At 44.6% G+C, this 19,430-nt stretch overlaps 1 protein-coding gene across 2 annotated transcripts in view; it reads left to right on the top strand.

The window, feature by feature from the left end:
* The window catches only part of VWA3B (von Willebrand factor A domain containing 3B), a 223,956-nt gene that overhangs the window by 169,698 nt on the left and 34,828 nt on the right, over window positions 1-19,430 (top strand). For both annotated transcript variants that reach the window (XM_049857248.1, XM_049857247.1), the window contains exons 21-22: window positions 3,483-3,533; window positions 7,308-7,491. In XM_049857248.1, the coding sequence (XP_049713205.1) occupies window positions 3,483-3,533; window positions 7,308-7,491 (235 nt within the window). The remainder of the gene's footprint in view (window positions 1-3,482; window positions 3,534-7,307; window positions 7,492-19,430) is intronic.

Here is a 19,430-nt window from a genome sequence, read left to right as displayed (position 1 = left end):
TAGAAACATTGTTGTTGTTAGGTGCTGTCAAGTTGGTTCCGACTCATAGCGACCGTATGCACAACAGAACGAAACACGGCCCAGTCCTGAACCATCCTTACAGTTGTTATGCTTGAGCTCATTGTTGCAGCCACTGTGTCAATCCACCTCGTTGAGGGCCTTCCTCCTTTCCACTGACCCTGTACTCTGCCAAGCATGATGTCCTTCTCCAGGGACTGATCCCTCCTGACAACATGTTCAAAGTGTGTAAGACACAGTCTCGCCATCCTTGCTTCTAAGGAGCATTCTGGTTGTACTTCTTCTAAGACAGATTTGTTTGTTCTTTTGGCAGTCCATGGTATATTCAATATTCTTCGCCAACACCACAATTCAAAGGTGTCTATTCTTCGGTCTTCCTTATTCATTGCCTGGCTTTCACATGCATATGATGCCACTGAAAATACCATGGCTTGGGTCAGGCGCACCTTAGTCTTCAAGGTGACATCTTTGCTCTTCAACACTTTAAAGAGGTCCTTTGCGACAGATTTACCCAATGCAATGCGTCTTAAGATTTCTTGACTGCTGCTTCCATGGCTATTAATTGTGGATCCAAGTAAAATGAAATCCTTGACAACTTCAACCTTTTCTCCGTTTATCATGATGTTGCTCATTGGTCCACTTGTGAGGATTTTTGTTTTCTTTATGTTGAGGTGCAGTCCATACTGAAGGCTATGGTCTTTGATCTTCATTAGTAAGTGCTTCAAGTCCTCTTCACTTTCAGCGAGCAAGATTGTATCATCTGCATAACGCAGGTTCTTAACAAGTCTTCCTCCAATCCTGGTGCCCCGTTCTTCTTCATATAGTCTAGCTTCTCGGATTATTTGCTCAGCATACAGAATGAATAGGCATGGTGAAAGAATACAACCCTGGCGCACACCTTTCCTGACCTTAAACCAATCAGTATCCCCTTGTTCTGTCTGAACAACTGCCTCTTGATCTATGGAAAGGTTCCTCATAAACAATTAAGTGTTCTGGAATTCCCATCCTTCGCAGTGTTATCCATAATTTGTTATGATCCACACAGTCGAATGCCTTTGCATAGTCAATAAAACACAGGTAAACATCCTTCTGGTATTCTCTGCTTTCAGCCAGGATCCATCTGACATCAGCAATGATATCCCTGGTTCCACGTCCTCTTCTGAAACTGGCCTGAATTTCTGGCAGTTTCCTGTCGATATACTGCTGGAGCTGTTTTTGAATGATCTCCAGCAAAATTTTGCTTGTGTGCAATATTAATGATATTGTTCTATAATTTCCACATTTGGTTGGATTACCTATCTTGGGAATAGACATAAATATGGATCTCTTCCAGTCAGTTGGCCAGGAAGCGGTCTTCCATATTTCTTGGCATAGACAAGTGAGCACCTCCAGCGCTGCATCTGTTTGTTGAAACATCTCAATTGGTATTCCATCAATTCCTGGAGCCTTGTTTTTCGTCAATGCCTTCAGAATAGCTTGGACTTCTTCCTTCAGTACCATCAGTTCCTGATCATATGCTACCTCTTGAAATGGTTGAACATTGACTAATTCTTTTTGGTATAATGACTCTGTGTATTCTTTCCATCTTCTTTTGATGCTTCCTGCATCGTTTAATATTTTCCCATGGAATCCTTCATTATTGTAACTCGGGGCTTGAATTTTTTCTTCAATACTTTCAGCTTGAGAAACACTGAGTGTGTTCTTCCCTTTTGGTTTTCCATCTCCAGCTCTTTTCACATGTCATTATAATACTTCACTTTGTCTTCTCGAGACGCCCTTTGAAATCTTCTGTTCAGTTCTTTTACTTCATCAGTTCTTCCTTTTGCTTTAGCTGCTCGACGTTCCAGAGCAAGTTTCAGAGTCTCCTCTGACATCCATCTTGGTCTTTTCTTTCTTTCCTGTCTTTTCAATGACCCCTTGCTTTCTTCATAGATGATGTCCTGGATGTCATTCCACAGCTCATCTGGTCTTTGGTCACTAGTGTTCAATGCGTCAAATCTGTTCTTCAGATGGTCTCTAAATTCAGGTGGGATATACTCAAGGTCATATTTTGGCTCTCGTGGATTTGCTCTGATTTTCTTCAGTTTCAGCTTGAACTTGCATATGAGCAATTGATGGCCTGTTCCAAGTCTGCCCTGGGCTGGTTCTGACTGATGATATTGAGCTTTTCCATTGTCTCTGTCCACAGATGTAGTAAGTTTTATTTCTGTGCATTCCATCTGGTGAGGTCCATGTGTATAGTCGCTGTTCATGTTGGTGAAAGAAGGTATTTTCAGTGAAGAATTTGTTGGTCTTGCAAAATTCTATCATTCAATCTCCGGCATTGTTTCTATCACCAAGGCTGTATTTTCCGACTTCCGCATTTCAATCGCCAGTAATTATCAATGCATCTTGATTGCATGTTCGATCAATTTCAGACTGCAGCACCTGATAAAAATTTTCTATTTCTTCATCTTTGGCTCTAGTGGTTGGTAGGTAAATTTGAATAATAGTCGTATTAACTGGTCCTCCTTGTAGGCCTATGGATATTATCCTATCACTGACAGTGTTGTAGTTCAGGATAGATCTTGAAATGTTCTTTTTGACAATGAATGCAACACCATTCCTCTTCAAGTTGTCATTCCCAGCATAGTAGACTGTATGATTGTCCGATTCATAATGGCCAATACCAGTCCATTTCAGCTCACTTTTTTTTAATGCCTAGGATATCGATGTTTATGCGTTCCATTTCATTTCTGACAATTTCCAATTTTCCTAGATTCATACTGTTTCTTCTCATTTTGAGTCGTGTCACATCAGCAAACCAAGGTCCTGAGAGCTTTACCTTATCCATGTGATTAAGGTTGACTGTACTCTGAGGAGGCAGCTCTTCCCCAGTCATCTTTTGAGTGCCTTCCAACCTGGGGGGCTCATCTTCCAGCACTATATCAGACAATGTTCCACTGCTATTCATAAGGTTTTCACTGGCTAATGCTTTTCAGAAGTAGACTGCCAGGTCCTTCTTCCTAGTCTGTCTTAGTCTGGAAGCTCAGCTGAAACCTGTCCTCCATGGGTGACCCTGCTGGTGTCTGAATACCGGTGGCATAGCTTCCAGCTTCACAGCAACACGTAAGCCCCCGCAGTACGACAAACTGACAGACACGTGGGGGTTAGAAACATTAGTGCAGCTATAATGAAGATCAGTTTGCTTACTGCCTTTGTTCAGCCTAGGTTTTATGCGACTGAACTGAGTGCTGGGTCTTCCTTTAATATTTGACACAATTTCATCAGTGCCATCAATCAGGCTTCAGCAATGATGCTGAGGGGGGCAGACGTTGTCCTCCCAGCTCTTTAAGCAAGTGACAGTTGCATGGCCCGGTAGTGATGGCACTTTGCTGACACCCCCTTGCAGTGCCTCTCAGAGCCTTCTGCAACAAAGTGCAGTGTTGCTGCTAAATTACTGCTGTTGATCCTTCTTTTAACAGGCGCTTGAATAAAATCGTGTGGCAAGCATTATCTCAAGAGGAAAAAGAAAGGTAAGTCTTCCCAGCCCTCCTCATTTTCTTTTTTTATTTTTTTGTTCTTTAGGTGAAAGTTTACAGAGCAAGTTAGTTTTTCATTCAAAAATTTATACACAATTTTTTTTTTCGTGACATTGGTTCCAATTCCCTCAGTGTGTCAGCACTCTCCCCCTTTCCACCCCGGGCTCTCCATGTCCGTTCATCCAGTTTTCCTTCCTGCCTTTTCGTCTTTGCTCTTGGGCAAGTGTTGCCCCTTTGGTCTCGTATACTTGATTGGTCTAAGGAGAAGTTTCCTCACGTGTGTTATTGTTTGTTTTATAGGCCTGTCTAATCTCCCCTAAAAGGTGGACTTTGGCAGTGGCTTCAGTTTTGAGTTAGCAAGTGTCTGGAGGCCATAATCTCGGGGGTTCCTCCAGTCTCTGTCAGACCAGTAAGTCTGGTCTTTTTTTTGTGAGTTTGAATTTTGTTCTACATTTTTCTCCCACTCTGTCTGGGACCCTCTGTTGTAATCTCTGTCAGAGCGGTTGGTGGTGGTAGCTGGGCACCACTGAATTCTTCTGAGTTCAGGTTGGTGTGGGCTGTGGTTTGTGTGGCCCATTAGTCCTTTGGACTGGTATTTTCCCGTGTCTTTGGTTTTCTTGAAACTCCTTTGCCCCGGACCTGCCCTCCTCATTTCCTAAGGCCCAGTTTGAATTGAGTGATGGGTATCAGCCTGATGCTCATGTTTTGCTTGTCCAGCCACAGAGCTGACTGGTTCTCTTCCACCTTCCCTGAGGGCTGCCAGTGAGCCTGCGGAATGGGGGGTGCAGAGCTAAATTAGGCAGGGGCCTGCCCTCCACGAGCCCCTACCTTGTGAGGGCCATTCTGTGTGATTGTAGGCAATGATAACGCAAGACCAAATGAGATAAAAAGAGACACACAGAGTTCCAGGAACTGACGTTGAGAGGAAGGAAGGTCAGAGAGAAATCCTTTCCACTTGGGGTAGAGCTGCGGTTAAGGAACTCGGAGGGAGGCAGGGTTTCAGTAGATTCTTCTCCCCCATCACCTTTGCCCACACCACCTTACTGAGAGTTGACTTGTGTCAGGCTCTGCGCAAAGCACTTCACCCGGTTACGTCATCTAATCCTCACGGCACCCTCGTGTGAGGGCGTTACCCCCACTGTCCAGCCATCTCCTGTACCAGCATGGTCCCGAGGGAGCAACATCAGCACAGACAGTGAGTGGAGGGGATGGGCAGGCAGCCATCGCGTTGGAAGAAGCCCTTCAGAGGGTTCTAATGCTGCTCAAGTTTCCGAATCGCTGGTGTAGAGAAATGGAGTCATTTCTCCAAGGCCACCCACCTGTAATTCCCAGTGTCCACGTTCCACTCCAGGCTTGTCTTGCTCTAAAGCTTATATTCTTTTATATTCCTGATGCGGAAGTAATAAAGTCCTTCTTCTAATACCATCCCCAAAGCCCAGGTTTTCAAGTAGTATATTTGCCTATGCTTCTGAAGCTCTCTGTGGCTGTTCTTGTGATAGGTTTGCTTGATCCCCATTCGTTTCCCACATGCTGCCCCCTCTGCCTGGACTGTGCCCCTACACTCTGCATGGCAGGCTCCTGTGACCGTCACTTCATCAGAGTCCTGCTAAGCACCTGGTGCTCCTCCTGTCTGTCTTGGTACTACTTGTATATTTCCTTCTTAGTGTTAGTCATGATTTATCGTTACATATGTTCTGTAATTATTTATTTCCGTGCTTATTGTATCTCCCCACTGGATTGTAAGCTTTGCAACGCAGGGGCTGTAGCTGTTTGTCATCAGAGAATTCCCAGTGTCTCACATGGTGTAGCATGCCTGGCACAGAGCAAGCCTGCAGTAAATTATTTGTTGAATGAATTAATGAATGAAGTCTGTTTATTGGAAATGGCAGCATTAGGCATGTTTGATGCCTTTTAAAAGCTTTGACACTTGATTTCCTGTATCTGAAATCAGAGAATGATTGTTTCTCCTTTAAAAATATCTACTTGGTTGTACTTTGTAGCCTTCTGGAAGCCCTGGTGGTGCAATGGTTAGGCACTTAGCAACTAACCAAAAGGTCGGTGGTTCAAACCTACCAGCCACCCCGAGAGAGAAAGATGTGGCAGTCTGCTTCCGTAAAGATTACAGCCTTGGAAACCCTATGGGGTAGTTCTACTCTGTCCTGTAGGGTTGACTATGAATCAGAATCAACTCAACGGCAATGGGGTTTTTTTGCAGCCTTCTTAAGAATGGTTTTAAACTATATCGAAATCTTATAAATTGGGAAAGGATTTAATTTTATTTTTAAACTGTAAGATTCATTTAGATAGTGGATTACTGAAAGGCTGGTTCTGTACTCATTTAAGGGGTAGGTAAACTCTGAGACATTGCCTTTAGCAAAGAAATAAACAAACAAAAACCAAACCCATTGGCGTTGAGTCAATCCTGACTCATAGCAACCCTATAGGATGGAGTGAAATTGTCCTGTGGGGTTTCCAAGGAGTGACTAGTGAATTCAAACTGCTGACCGTTTGGCTAACAACTGTAGCACTTAACCACCGTGCCAGCAGGGCTCTGCATTTAGCAAAGGAGCTGTAAAAGTCATTTTCCAAAGTTCATAGTCTGGTAGGGCAGCCATTGGACATGACCTCACAGCTCTTTCAAATTAGGAGAGAGGTGAATGCATGAATGAGATTCTCTCCCTTCACCCCAGCCCTTTGGAAACCTCTTGTATTTCCCTGGAACACTATTAATTTGACAGTAGAAACATTTCCCACCATGAGTAGATTAAAAACATAGCCTAGGAACCTTAATTTAAATTTGTGGTAAGAATTTTTCACTATCTTCTGGTGACAAGCTTTGTTCCTGGATTACTCTTCCAATATCCAACATCTAGAGGAAGTAAGTGATGCCTTCAGCAATAAGAGAATGATAATTATAAGTTGTTATCTCTCTCTCTCTCTCTCACACACACACACACACATACACACAGACTTTTTCCAAGAGTGCATGACTCAGGAGCAGCTGGAAATAGAATCCAGATCCTGGGCTATCACACCGCACACCGGCTGCCCCTGGAATCCCACAGCCTGGTCTATCAGCTCTTGGCAAGTTCGGCTTCTGTCCTTCAGGTACCACAGCAGTGCAGCCAGAAAGTTTAGTTCCATTTAGGCTTGCAAGGAAGGAAGGAGATCAAAACAGCCTAAAACAAGCTAGAAGAAGAGTGACTTCACTGAGGCGATTTGGTTCGTGTTGTGTTGTGCTGTTTTCCAGAGTTACTGCTAGGCACAGTTGTGTGAACTGTCTTTAAAGCCCATTTTTGGTTCTTCAGATGCCAGACTTAGGGAGAAAGGAACGGGCTGCAAATACGAGTTGAAAAGATTCATGAGTATTTCAAACTTTTTTTAAAAAATCAGTTAATCAAATGAGATAAAACCCAAACCAAGCCCATTGCCTTTGAGTTGATTCTAACTCATAGCAACCCCATAGGACAGAGTAGAACAGCCTCATAGGGTTTCCAAGGAGCAGCTGGTAGATTTGAACTGCTGACCTTTCGGTTAGCAGCCAAGCTCTTAATCACTGGGGTAAATTGCCTACCATAATCCACAAGAGATTGTTGCATTTAATTTAGGCAAACTACGAAAGTCCTGCTGGACCAGTGGGCAAGACTGTGACGTCAACCAGCACCTACTTTGACAGATGTTTCTCACGGCAGGGTTTGCTAAGAAGTCATCTTGCTGTACTTTTTTCTAATATGGTAGCTTTGTTTCTTCTTCTTTTTTGTTTTTCAGGTTAGATGCAGACAAACCAATGAGGTACTTGGAAAACAAAGCAGCTTTAAATGAGGCACTAGGACGATTGAATTGGCCCATTTCATTGAAAGAGCTGTCGTTGTTGGAAAATGAAATCCTAGCTGGGAAGCTGTACATCCAGCAGGCCATGGAACTCCAGGAGGCTGCCAAGAAGGAGAATTCTGTGAGCAGGGCCCTGGGTGCATGGGTGCCGTGGGGGTTTCTGTGTTCCCAAGACCGTCCTCCATGAGCAGGGCACTGGGCACGTGGGTGCCTTAGGGCTTTCTGTATTCCCAAGACCATCCTCCATGAGCAGAGCACTGGGCACGTGGGTGCCGTGGGGGTTTCTGCATTTCCGAGACCATTCTCCCTGCCTGCCTCATGTCACCTCTCCATCCCTAGGCTGGCCTTCCTTGCCTCTCCACCCTGATTGCCAAAGGAGTTACAGCCAGCCCAGCTAAGGTCACAGGACTTTATTCATCAAAAGGGAATGCCATTTGATTTTATTATGACCTTAGTTTTTATGCAATAAACCAAAAAAAAGCAAACCCATTGCTATCGACTCAGTTCCAACTCATAGTGACCCTATAGGACAGAGTAGAACTGCCCCATAGGGTTCCAAGGAGCAGCTGGTAGACTTGAATTGCCAACCTTCAGGTTAGCAGCTGGACGCTTAGCCCCTGAGCCACCAGGACTCCTTTTACTCAATACATCCTCTAAAGGAAAAACAAAAGTTTGATGTAGTAATTAAAAGCCTGGACTTTGGTGTGAGGCAGACCAGAGTCTCAGCCCCAGTAACTGATCTCAGCCCGTTACTCAGTCTCTCTAACCCTCAGTTTTCATATCTGTGAAACAGGAGTATTAATAGTATAGCCTCAGAGGATTGTTGTGAGGATAAAAGCCTCCTGTAAGCATTAGCAATATAATATCATGATTAACAAGACAAAACTTTTAGAACGAAAAAATAATTTACAATCTGATTCCCATATTATTACTACTTTGAAGTGTCTCCTTTTAGTTTTTTTTTTTTCCTTTTTGAATAAATGTGTTTTATATAGATACAGGCAAAGTGTCCATAAGCATTTTATATATTTAATTTATTTATTTAATCTTCATAAACTTTTCCTGTGTTTTTGTGGAAGCTTCAGATTGATACTTTAGGGGTTACATAATATTCCATGGTGTGCGTATGTCCTGATTTATTTAACTCTTCACTGGATGTTGAATGTTTGGGTTATTTCCAGTTTTCTGATCTTTCACATAATGTTTTTTGTGGGTTTTTTAAAGCACAAATTAGTTTCTCATTCAAAATTTGATATACAAGCTGTTTTGTGACATTGGTTGCAATCCCTGCATTGTGTCAGTACTCTCCCCCTTTTCCTTTCCACCCTGGGTCCTCTGTGCCCATTCATCCAGTTTTCCTGTCCCTTCCTGCCTTCTCTTCTTTGCTTTTGGGCAGGTGTTGCTCATTTGTTCTCATATACTTGACTGAACTAAGAAGCACGTTCCTCATGTGTGCTATTGTTTGTTTTATAGGCCTATCTAATCTTTGGCTGGAAGGTGGACTTGGGGAGAGGCCTCAGTTCTGAGTTAGCAGGGTCACATAATGTTTTAGTAGCTCTTATGGTACAAAGAGTTGAATTATTAGAATAAATTCTTAGGAGTGGGGTTCTTGAATGAAGGAACATGAAGGTTTCAAGGCTCTAGATACCTATTGCCAGCATAACACCACCCTTTCTGACTGAGTGTGAATATGTAGCCCTGGAAGAAGTCATCTGACATCTTGCTGAGTTCTAGGGCTTCAAACCAGTTTAAAGCCCTGCTGAATTTTAGATAATTCTTAGATGTTCACCATAAAAATCAAAAACCCATTGCTGTTGAGTTGATTCCGACTCATAACGACCACATAGGACAGAGTAGAACTGCCCCGTAGAGTTGCCAAGGAGCAGCTGGTGGATTTGAACTGCTGACCTTTTGGTCAGTAGCCAAGCCCTTGACCACTGAGCCAACAGGGCTCCATATTCGCCATATGATAATATTAAAAAAAACAAAATTTTTTTTCCAAAGACCTGATCTTTGGGATTCATCTTTTTTATTTTGGCCTTTGGCAAATGATGCTAGAGCTTCTCCTTCTTTTAAATTTTGTATTTGCTGCTTTGGATTCTGGATCATTTTGTTTATTTTTAATTTTCTTTTTTCCCCTGAAAAATCACATTTTTTTTCTTCAGTGTAGAAAGCTATGCCTTTTGTGCAGAATTCAAAGTTTTTTTCACAAAACACCGTATGTTTATTAATGTTATTCGAATGAAGTGGCTTCCAGAGAGTTGTCTAGTATTTCCTTGGGAAGCATTACCTGAAATGCCCTCAGAACCGTAATTGCAAGGCCTAGATGATGGACCTTCCCATGTGGAACTGGCAGGACATGCTAGCATTTGTGCCTTTATTGGAGCCCTTGTGGTGCGGTGCTGCTAACCAAAAGGTCTGCAGTTTGAATCCACCAGACGCCCCTTGGAAACTCTATGGGGCAGCTCTACTCTGTCCTACACAGTCACTGTGAGTCAGAATCAACTAGACAGCAACAGGTTTGGTTTTTGGTTTTGGTCCCTTTATCTATTAAAAAAAAAAATTTTTTTTTTTTTTTAGAAGTGGGAAGTATTACTGGTGGAGTGAAAAGAAGCCTCTAGTGATTCAGAACAAAAATAGTGTGTTTTACTGAATTTGCCTGGAATTCTGGCAATCAAACGCTCATTGTTCCAGGATATGAACTAGCTGTTCTATTTCTTTATTCCCTTATCTACAATGTGGGAATAAAATGAATTTCCAACAAGCTCTTAATCTCTTTATCCAGAAATATTTGTTCACTCCTATTTTAGTTATCTAGTGCTGCTAGAACGGAAATACCACAAGCAGACAGCTTTAACAAATGGAAATTTCTCTCACAGTTTAGGAGGCTAGAAGTCCAAATTCAGGGCACCAGCTCTAAGCAAAGGGTTTCTCTCTCTGTCAGTTCTGGAGGGAGGTCCTTGTCATCAATCTTACCCTGGACCAGGAGCTTCTCGGTGCAGGAACCCCGAGTCCAAAGAACACGCTCTGCTCCTGGCATTGCTTTCTTGGTGGTAGGAGACCCCCCTGTCTCTCTGCTTCCTTCTCTCTTTTGTATCTTACAAGAAATTGACTCAAGATACAATCTAACCTTGTAGATTGAGTCCTGCCTTATTACGTAACTGCCTCATTAACACCATAGAGGTAGGATTTACAACACATAGGAAAATCATATCAGATGACAAAGTGGTGGACAATCATACCACACAATACTGGAAATCATAGCCTAGCCAAGTTGACACACATTTTTTCAGGACACAATTCAATCCATAACAACTCTCTACCATGGATCAGAGTCTGTGCTTGCCATGAGAAATCCCAGGCAGTAAGGAGCCGTTTCACCCATTTCATCCATCTCTCTCTCCCAAAGTGATAACTATGTTAGACACCTAATGGGGTTTGTTAACTGCACTGAAGACACGGACCCAGCCTCGTGGGGGAGACAGATACAGGGATAGAACGTAACCTCTTCCATGAGAGCTGAAACCCTGTTCCAGCTTTATTTGTATCTGTGTCCAGAGCACCTAGAGTGGGGCCTGGCACATAGTGAGTACTTCACAAATATTTATTGAATGAATGAAACCCAGATACTTACGACAGTATTACAGTACAATAACAGAATCATACCCAAAGAAAAACTAGAAGATGGGTAAAAGTGACCAATTCTAACTGTGGAGTTGGGGAAGACTTCACAGAGGAGGGAAAATGAAATTTGGTTTGGAAGGTTGTATGGGAATTGGGACAATGTTCCGCTGCTATTCAGAAGGTTTTCACTGGCTAATGCTTTTCAGAGTAGACTGCCGGGTCCTTCTTCCTAGTCTGTCTTAGTCTGGAAGCTCAGCTGAAACCCGTCCTCCATGGGTGACCCTGCTGGTATCTGAATACCGGTGGCATAGCTTCCAGCATCAGAGCAACACGCAAGCCCCCACATTATGACAAACTGACAGACACGTGACATCAAGGACATCATACACGAAGAAAGCAAGAGGTCATGGAAAAGACAGGAAAGAAGGAAAAGACCAAGATGGATGTCAGAGGAGACTCTGAAACTTACTCTCTCTCAAACGTCGAGCAGCTAAAGCAAAAGGAAGAATTGATGAAATAAAAGAACTGAACAGAAGATTTCAAAGAAGACAAAGTAAAGTATTATAAAAAAAAAAAAAGTATTATAATGACGTGCAAAGAGCTGGAAATGGAAAACCAAAAGGGAAGAACACGCTTGGAGCTTCTCAAGCTGAAAGAACTGAAGAAAAAATTCAAGCCTTAAGTTGCAATAGTGAAGGATCCTATGGGGAAAATATTAAACGATGCAGGAAAGATCAAAAGAAGATGGAAAGAATACACAGAGTCATTACACCAAAAAGAATTAGTCAATGTTCAACCATTTCAAGAGGTAGCATTTGATCAGGAACTGATGGTACTGAAGGAAGAAGTCCAAGCTGCTCTGAAGGCATTGGTGAAAAACAAGGCTCTAGGAATTGATGGAATATCAATTGAGATGTTTCAACAAACAGATGCAGCGCTGGAGGTGCTCACTCGTTTATGCCAAGAAATATGGACGACAGCTTCCTGGCCAACTGACTGGAAGAGATCCATATTTATGTCTACTCCCAAGAAAGGTGATCCAACCGAATGTGGAAATTGTAGAACAATATCATTAATATCACACGCAAGCAAAATTTTGCTGAAGATCATTCAAAAACGGCTGCAGCAGTGTATCAACAGGGAACTGCCAGAAATTCAGAAGAGGACGTGGAACCAGGGATATCATTGCTGATGTCAGATGGATCCTGGCTGAAAGCAGAGAATACCAGAGGGATGTTTACCTGTGTTTTATTGACTATGCATAGGCATTCGACTGTGTGGATCATAACAAATTATGGATAACATTGCAAAGGAAGGGAATTCCAGAACACTTAATTGTGCTCATGAGAAACCTTTACATAGATCAAGAGGTGGTTGTTCAGACAGAACAAAGGGATACTGATTGGCTTAAAGTCAGGAAAGGTGTGCGCCAGGGTTGTATTCTTTCACCATACCTATTCAATCTGTATGCTGAGCGAATAATCTGAGAAGCTGGACTATATGAAGAAGAATGGGGCCTAAGGATTGGAGGAAGACTCATTAACAACCTGCATTATGCAGATGACACAACCTTGCTTGCTGAAAGTGAAAAGGGCTTGAAGCACTTACTAATGAACATCAAAGACCACAGCCTTCAGTATGGGTGGTGCCCCAACATAAAGAAAACCAAAATCCTCACAACTGGACCAATCAGCAACATCATGATAAATGGAGAAAAGATTGAATTTGTCAAGGATTTCATTTTACTTGGATCTACAGTCAACACCCATGGAAGCAGCAGTCAAGAAATCAAAAGACACATTGCATTGGGTAAATCTCCTGCAAAGGACCTCTTTAAAGTGTTGAAGAGCAAAGATGTCACCTTGAAGACTAAGGTGCCCCTGACCCAAGCCATGGTATTTTCAGTCGCATCGTATGCACATGAAAGCTGGACAATGAGTAAGAAAGACAGAAGAAGAACCGATGCCTTTGAATTGTGGTGTTGGTGAAGAATACTGAATATACCATGGACTGCCAGAAGAATGAACAAATCTGTCTTAGAAGAAGTTCAAGCAGAATGCTCCTTAGAAGCAAGGATGACGAGACTGCGTCTTACATACTTTGGACATGTTGTCAGGAGGGATCAGTCCCTGGAGAAAGACATCATGCTTGGCAAAGTACAGGGTCAGCAGAAAAGAGGAAGACCCTCAACGAGGTAGATTGACACAGTGGCTGCAACAATGAGCTCGAGCATCCTTAGAAGTAAGGATGGCTCAGGACCAGGCATTGCTTCGTTCTGTTGCGCATAAGATCACTATGAGTTGGAACCGACTCGACGGCACCTAACAACAACAGCAGTAGGAATTTGGAGATTGGGGTGTGAGAAATGCCCTTCATGAGAGAAACGGCCTGTGCCAAAGCAGAGCGGTGGGGAGTGCATGGCACATTCAGCAGGGGGTGTGGCAGGAGACAAGATCAGATTGGAAGATGGCACCAAGGACTTGGAATTCTCTGCTGAGGATCAAGGACTTGTGCCTGTAGGAAAAGAACAGGCAGTGAGGAGTCTTTCGGCAAGTGGGAGACACTAACAGATTATTCTGGCAACAAGATGAGACCCAACGTAGAGGAGAAAGACCAAAATCAGGTGCAGTACCCCACTGAGAGATGTCGAGTCCTTGAACTCGGCAGGGACAGTGGGGAGGGAATGGGTAAGAGACACAACTTGATGAGAAGGCGAGTGTGTGAGGTGAGCGAGAGGGTGGAGTTGAGAATGACCACAATGCTTCTGTCTAGACAACTGCATGAACGGGGGTGCTGTTAACCACTTCCATCCTGGCTCTGCTCATATGTCCACCCCTCAGGAAGACTTTTCCCAGCCAGCCCATCTAAACACCCTGTCACTCTAACCCCTTATCAAATTTTTGTTTTCTTCGCAGCACTTATCACTACCTGATATTGTGTGTTTATTTGTCTGTGGTCTATCTCCCCCACTAGAATAAGGATGGGGACTTGGTCTGTCATGTTCTGGGTACTCTCAGTGCCTAGAATAGTCCTTGGCACCTCACATTGTTATTCTTGTTGTTAGGTGCAGTCAAGTCAATTTCGACTCATAGCAACCCCATGTAACAAAGTAGAACTGCCCCATGGGATTTTCTAGGATATGATTTTTGTAAGAGCAGACTGCCAGACACTTCATAAGCCAAAAAAAAAAAAAGAAGATCAGTTGCCATTGAGTTGATTCTGACTCGCAGTGACCCTACTCATCAATATTTGAATGAATAAATGAAAGAACGAAGGGGAAGAGGTGCTATAATCAGAAGAGCAGGTTTTCAGGGAAAAGTAGACAATCATTTTAGGTCCTCTTGACTCGACGGCACTGGGTTTGGTTTTTGGTTTTGGTGATCCTTAGGTGTCCACAGGGCATCCAGGTGAGGAAGATGGAGAGTGAGCCAAATGTTTGGAGCTTAGGAAGAGGTCTGAGACAACGACATAGATTTAAGGTCATTCGAGGTGCCGGTAGAGGAAGAAGAGACAGTGGATGGGACCAAGAAAGGAAAGTTAGAGAAACAGGAAGCCTAAGGCGGATGTGAGGGCCCAGGAAGGAGCGGCAATTGAGAGCTGGGTTCTGGAGTTAGATCCAAATTCAAGTCTCAGCGCTGCCGCTTTCTTGCTGTGTGGGCTTACTTAGTCCTTATACCTAGTTTCCTCGTCTGTGAAATAGAACAATCAAAATACCTCCCCAAAAGAGGGTTGTGAGAAAATGCCCGTGACATGCTCAGGGCAGTGTGTAGCACTGAGTGCTGGACAGCAAGAGCATTGCACACACCACCCTACCCATTACTGCTGTTTCCACTGTTAAAATGATTATTCCGTAGACTTTCAAACTCATACAGAAAAATGACCTGAAAGAGCCATTTGATTTGGCAAGAGGAGGATCATTAGAGATCCTAGTAGAACTGTGGGAACAGAAACCAGTTTGCAGTGGGTGAAGGAGCGGGCAGAAGTCAAGGAAGTGCATGCAGGAAGTGTAGAGCTTCGTAGGGAAGGAAAGCAGAGAGATGGTGGGAGCTTGTGTGGTGAATACAACTGAGAGAAAGTGTTTAGTTTGTGTAAATGGTTTTGATGGGTTCACTGCTGATCCCGCTTGATCAGGGGCTAAGGCTCTCCCTTCACTGCTCTGTCCCCACACAGGGTGTCCACAGTCCCCACTGTCTGTTCAGAGGAGCTCCCAGGTGCCCAGGAATGGGAGGAAATTCACACTTGCCAGCTTACCCTCAACATGGCCGTCTGCAGGGGAAGTTTTTGTATGTTGTTTTCTTAAAACAATACTTCTCCTTACCATGTGTTACGAATTTTGATATTTTTATTCCACTTTTATCATGCCCCACTGATTTGATTTCATGACCCACTCATGGTTCTCGACTTCCCGTATGAAAAACACTGGTTGAGACCAAGGCTAAAGGTTGCGAGACCTTTAGAGATGCTGGGGTGAGGAATAGCATCACAGATGCAAGCCGTTCTTATTTATTTGTAAATAAAAGTAGCTTCATTTTAAAGTCTTTTGGCAAAGGCCTAAGATTTTGATCAATGATTGTAAATTGGAGAGGGAGAACCCTTCTGCTAATCAATGAGACCTCCCAGAGTTCATTGGTAAAGTGTAGTAAAAGGTGATCAAAGCTTGTGTGGAATGGGATCCAATCAGAAATTCCCACATGTGTTCAGGAGGGTGTGGTCGCTGTATGTGGCCTGCTCCAGGGCACATTATGGAGGGTGGACCATCTGTGGCTCTCTGATGTCCTCCTCTGCAGTGACGTTGGCACCCGACACAGCTGCCCTGTTGGTTCCTGAGTTTGGCACAGCTTCATGATTTACCTGTTGGTCAGGACTGGAGGTGGGAAGGCGAAGTGACTGCAATGCCTACATCCTCCTTTTTCTGCCCAGGCTTTCGCCGGCAGTCCTTTTGAGGACCGTTATTCCCACTTGCTCTGCCCCACAGCCTGAGCTGGGGCGCACTCCGTGCCTGACTGTGTAATTGTTTCCCCCTATTTCCATAATCCAAGGAGCCCTGGTGGTGCAATGAATGGTTAAGTGGTCAGCTGCTAACCGAAAGGTGGGCGGTTTGAACCCACCATTCACTCCAAGGGAGAAAATACCTGGTGATCTGCTCCTGTAAAGATTACAGCTGAGGAAACCCTATCGGGCAGCTCTACTCTGTCCTACATAGGGTGTCTATAAAGTCGGAGTCGACTAGTAGATGGCATACAGCAACCACATTTCCATAATCCACTAGTTTTGCGGCTTTCCTGGAGACAGGTGCTTGGCTCACTGACCACATAGTGAAAGGAGAAATGTTGTTAAGTCTGAAATTTTGAAGTCTCCTTGAAAACCCCCTGCCTCACTGGCACCCCCCTTGCTGTCGTTGTAGCAGATTTCACCATCTCGGTCAGCCCTGAGCCCTCAGAGCCACACTGTGGCGGAAATCACCAGAAGGCATTTGTGAATTATAGTTTAATCTTCCGTAGTTCTCCTGGGAGCCTGGTCTAGGGCAGCCCAGCCCCTTCGTCCTGTGGCGTTTTAAGAGTAAACTTTGTTCTCCAGAGCAAGTCCCACAGAATCCAGGCCCAGGTGGATTCTAAGGGCTCATCATACCCCTGACTTGAATGCCTGGGAAAATAGAGGCAGAAAATCTCTTGAAGCTGTAAGCAGCTGTAAGCAACCCTAACGGCAGCCTTGGAAATTCACCCACACAGCTGGACGCACATGTTTGCGTCTCAGAGCTGGGACCTGCAAGGAATCTGGAGTCTTGGCCTTGAGGAATGGTGAGCTGAGTGCTCCAGTCGAAGAGAAAAGAGTGTTAGTGAACGGTACACAGGGAGGGGAGTTGGGCGAGGCTGGTTGAGGTGACGCTGGGGATGAGGATGAGGAGAGGAGACCATTGGGATCCAGAAACACTGTGAGGTTGTGAGTCGGACACAGTATGGAAGAAAATGTAGTCGGGAGACCTGGAGGGAGATTTCTGTGAGCTGTATAAAATGAAGTCAAAATAAGTAGAGTTGTTACTTTAGCTCCCAAATAGAATTGGACCAATTGTTATCCTTGCACTTGTACTCTTTTACAGTTCTCAAGATAACTTTTATGGCTGGCCAGGCTTTCCCATCCCACTAGTAAAACATTTAGTCTGTTCCGCTGCTCTTCGGGTCTGGTGGGAAGACAGCTCCCCAGGGACTGTGACCTGTTGTCCCGTAGCATGTCGACACCCTTGGTGTGAAGGAGGGGGTTAGCAAGTCTAGACTGTGTGTTGATGAAGTCGCCGTCACAGAGAGAATGTCACGTGAGCATTCAGGTCCCGCCATTCCCAGCCAGCACCTCAGTGATAAGCTGACCTCTGGGAATGGGACCCCACGTGGGCTTCTGAGGGATGGTGCAGGAGGTGTGGCCAGGGCAAGTGAAAATGTGCCAGAAGCATGATTTTGCCACAGTTAGCTGGGTACTTAAAGACCAGTCACTGAAGAAAATTAAAAGAAGAGAAGAAAAACTCCAACAAGCTATTACCTAAAAAGTTTTTAGCTGGTTATTTATAATCAGGGTAATGTCCATAATTGCTGGCATGTCTACTGCTTATTGTAACTCCACTTTTATTTCATGCCAAGATACATGTTCCGTATCTAGTCACTGATTTGTAACGCTGTCACCAGATACCACTGGGGACATTTTCTGTCTAGTATCCTGATTTTTTTTTTTTTTATCCTGATGTTCAGGGGTTGAAAGGTGGGAATTAGCGCTGAGGATCCCTGAGGAGTCCTGATGGTACAGTGGTTAAGGGCTCTTAGCTGTCTAGTGCTGCCGCAGTTACCTAGTGCTGCTGTAACAGAAATACCACAAGTGGATGACTTTAACAGAGAGAAGTTTATTCTCTCACAGTCTAGTGGGCTAGAAGTCCGAATTCAGGGCACCAGCTCTGGGGAAAGACTTTCTCTCTCTGGCATCTCTGGAGGAAGGTCCTTGTCATCAGTCTTCCTTTGGTCTGGGAGCATCTCAGTGCAGGAACCTCAGGTCCTAGGGACGCCCTCTCCTCCCGGCCTGCTTTCTTGGTGGTATGAGGTTCCCAACTCCCTGCTTCTTTCCCTTTCCTTTTATCTCTTGAGAGATAAAAGGTGGTGCAGGCCATACCCCAGGGAAACTCCCTTTACATTGGATCAGGGATGTGACCTGGTAACTGTGGAGTTACAATCCCACCCTAATCCTTTTTAACGTAAAATTACAATCACAAAATGGAGGACAACCACAAATACTGGGTATCATGGCCTAACTAAATTAATACACACATTTTTGGGTGCCCATAATCAATCCATGACAGGTGGGAATTAGCTGAGTATCCCTGAAGAGCACTGAAGGTACAGTGGTTAAGCCCTCGCCTGCTAACTGAAAGACGGATGTTTCAAACCCACCAGCCATTCCATGGGAGAAAGGCATGGTAGTCTGCTTCTGTAAGGATTACAGCCTTGGAAACCCAATGGGGCAGTTCTGCTCTCTCCTACAGGTTGCTATGAGTTGGAATCGACTCAACAGCATCAGGTTTTATCCCTTAGATGACACAAATTGAAGCCACATTGTCTTCTACATTCTAAAGTGAAGAGCAGCCCTACTCACTGGAGGTTTCAGCTGGGCAGACACCAGCTGTCTCCTGCCACCAAGTTTATCCTTTTCCTAGGCATATGCTCTACTCAAGCACCCTGAACAGGTTTGGGGATGGTCCTTGCTGTCCTGTCTGAGGAGGAGAACTGAGTATGGAGGGCCTATCAGTCAGGCCCAGGCAGGAAACAGCCCCATTCAGTCAGTTCAAATGAAGAAGCTTTATTAGACTATTCCCGGAGGGGGAAGCAGATCTAAGACCATCAACAGAGGGATACTGAGGCACCCAGGGACTGGCAGTAGCAGGAAGTCATTGTCACCCCTAGACCTGAAGGAGCAAGGGAAGGAAAGAGTGTTCTGGAGCCCTGTGAGAGCCAAGGAACAAGGTCCCCCCACAGGAGGGTAGGTACAGGAGAGAAACCAAGAGCAGGGTGGGAACAGGGACCCCCCCACCCCCAGGGCTCTCTCCCGTCTTCTGCCCTCTTACCTCCTGCCAGTGTCTGCCATTGGCTGACCCCATCGGGAAGCCAGCCAACAAGGGAAATAGAGTGCTGTTGTCCTTGAGGGGGGAGCCCTGATGGCACAATGGTTAAGTGCTCGGCTGCTAACCAAAAGGTTGGTGATTTGAACGCTGCTGTGGGAGAAGACTTGGACCTGCTTCCTTAAAGACTGCAGGCAGTAAAATCCTCCTGGGCAGCTCTACTCTGTCACACGTGGGGTCACTATGAGTCGGAACTGACTTGATGGCACCCAACAACAACTATAATGTTAGTCTTGCGGGTCAGCCTGGTGGGACACGAAGCAGGCTGGGAAGGGCAGAGAGAG

This window comes from Elephas maximus, chromosome 17 (genome assembly GCF_024166365.1).
Source record: "Elephas maximus indicus isolate mEleMax1 chromosome 17, mEleMax1 primary haplotype, whole genome shotgun sequence".
Classification (NCBI taxonomy): Eukaryota; Metazoa; Chordata; class Mammalia; order Proboscidea; family Elephantidae; genus Elephas; species Elephas maximus.
The sequence above is the reverse complement of the archived record's forward strand: the minus strand, read 5'-3'. Positions and strand labels throughout refer to the sequence as shown.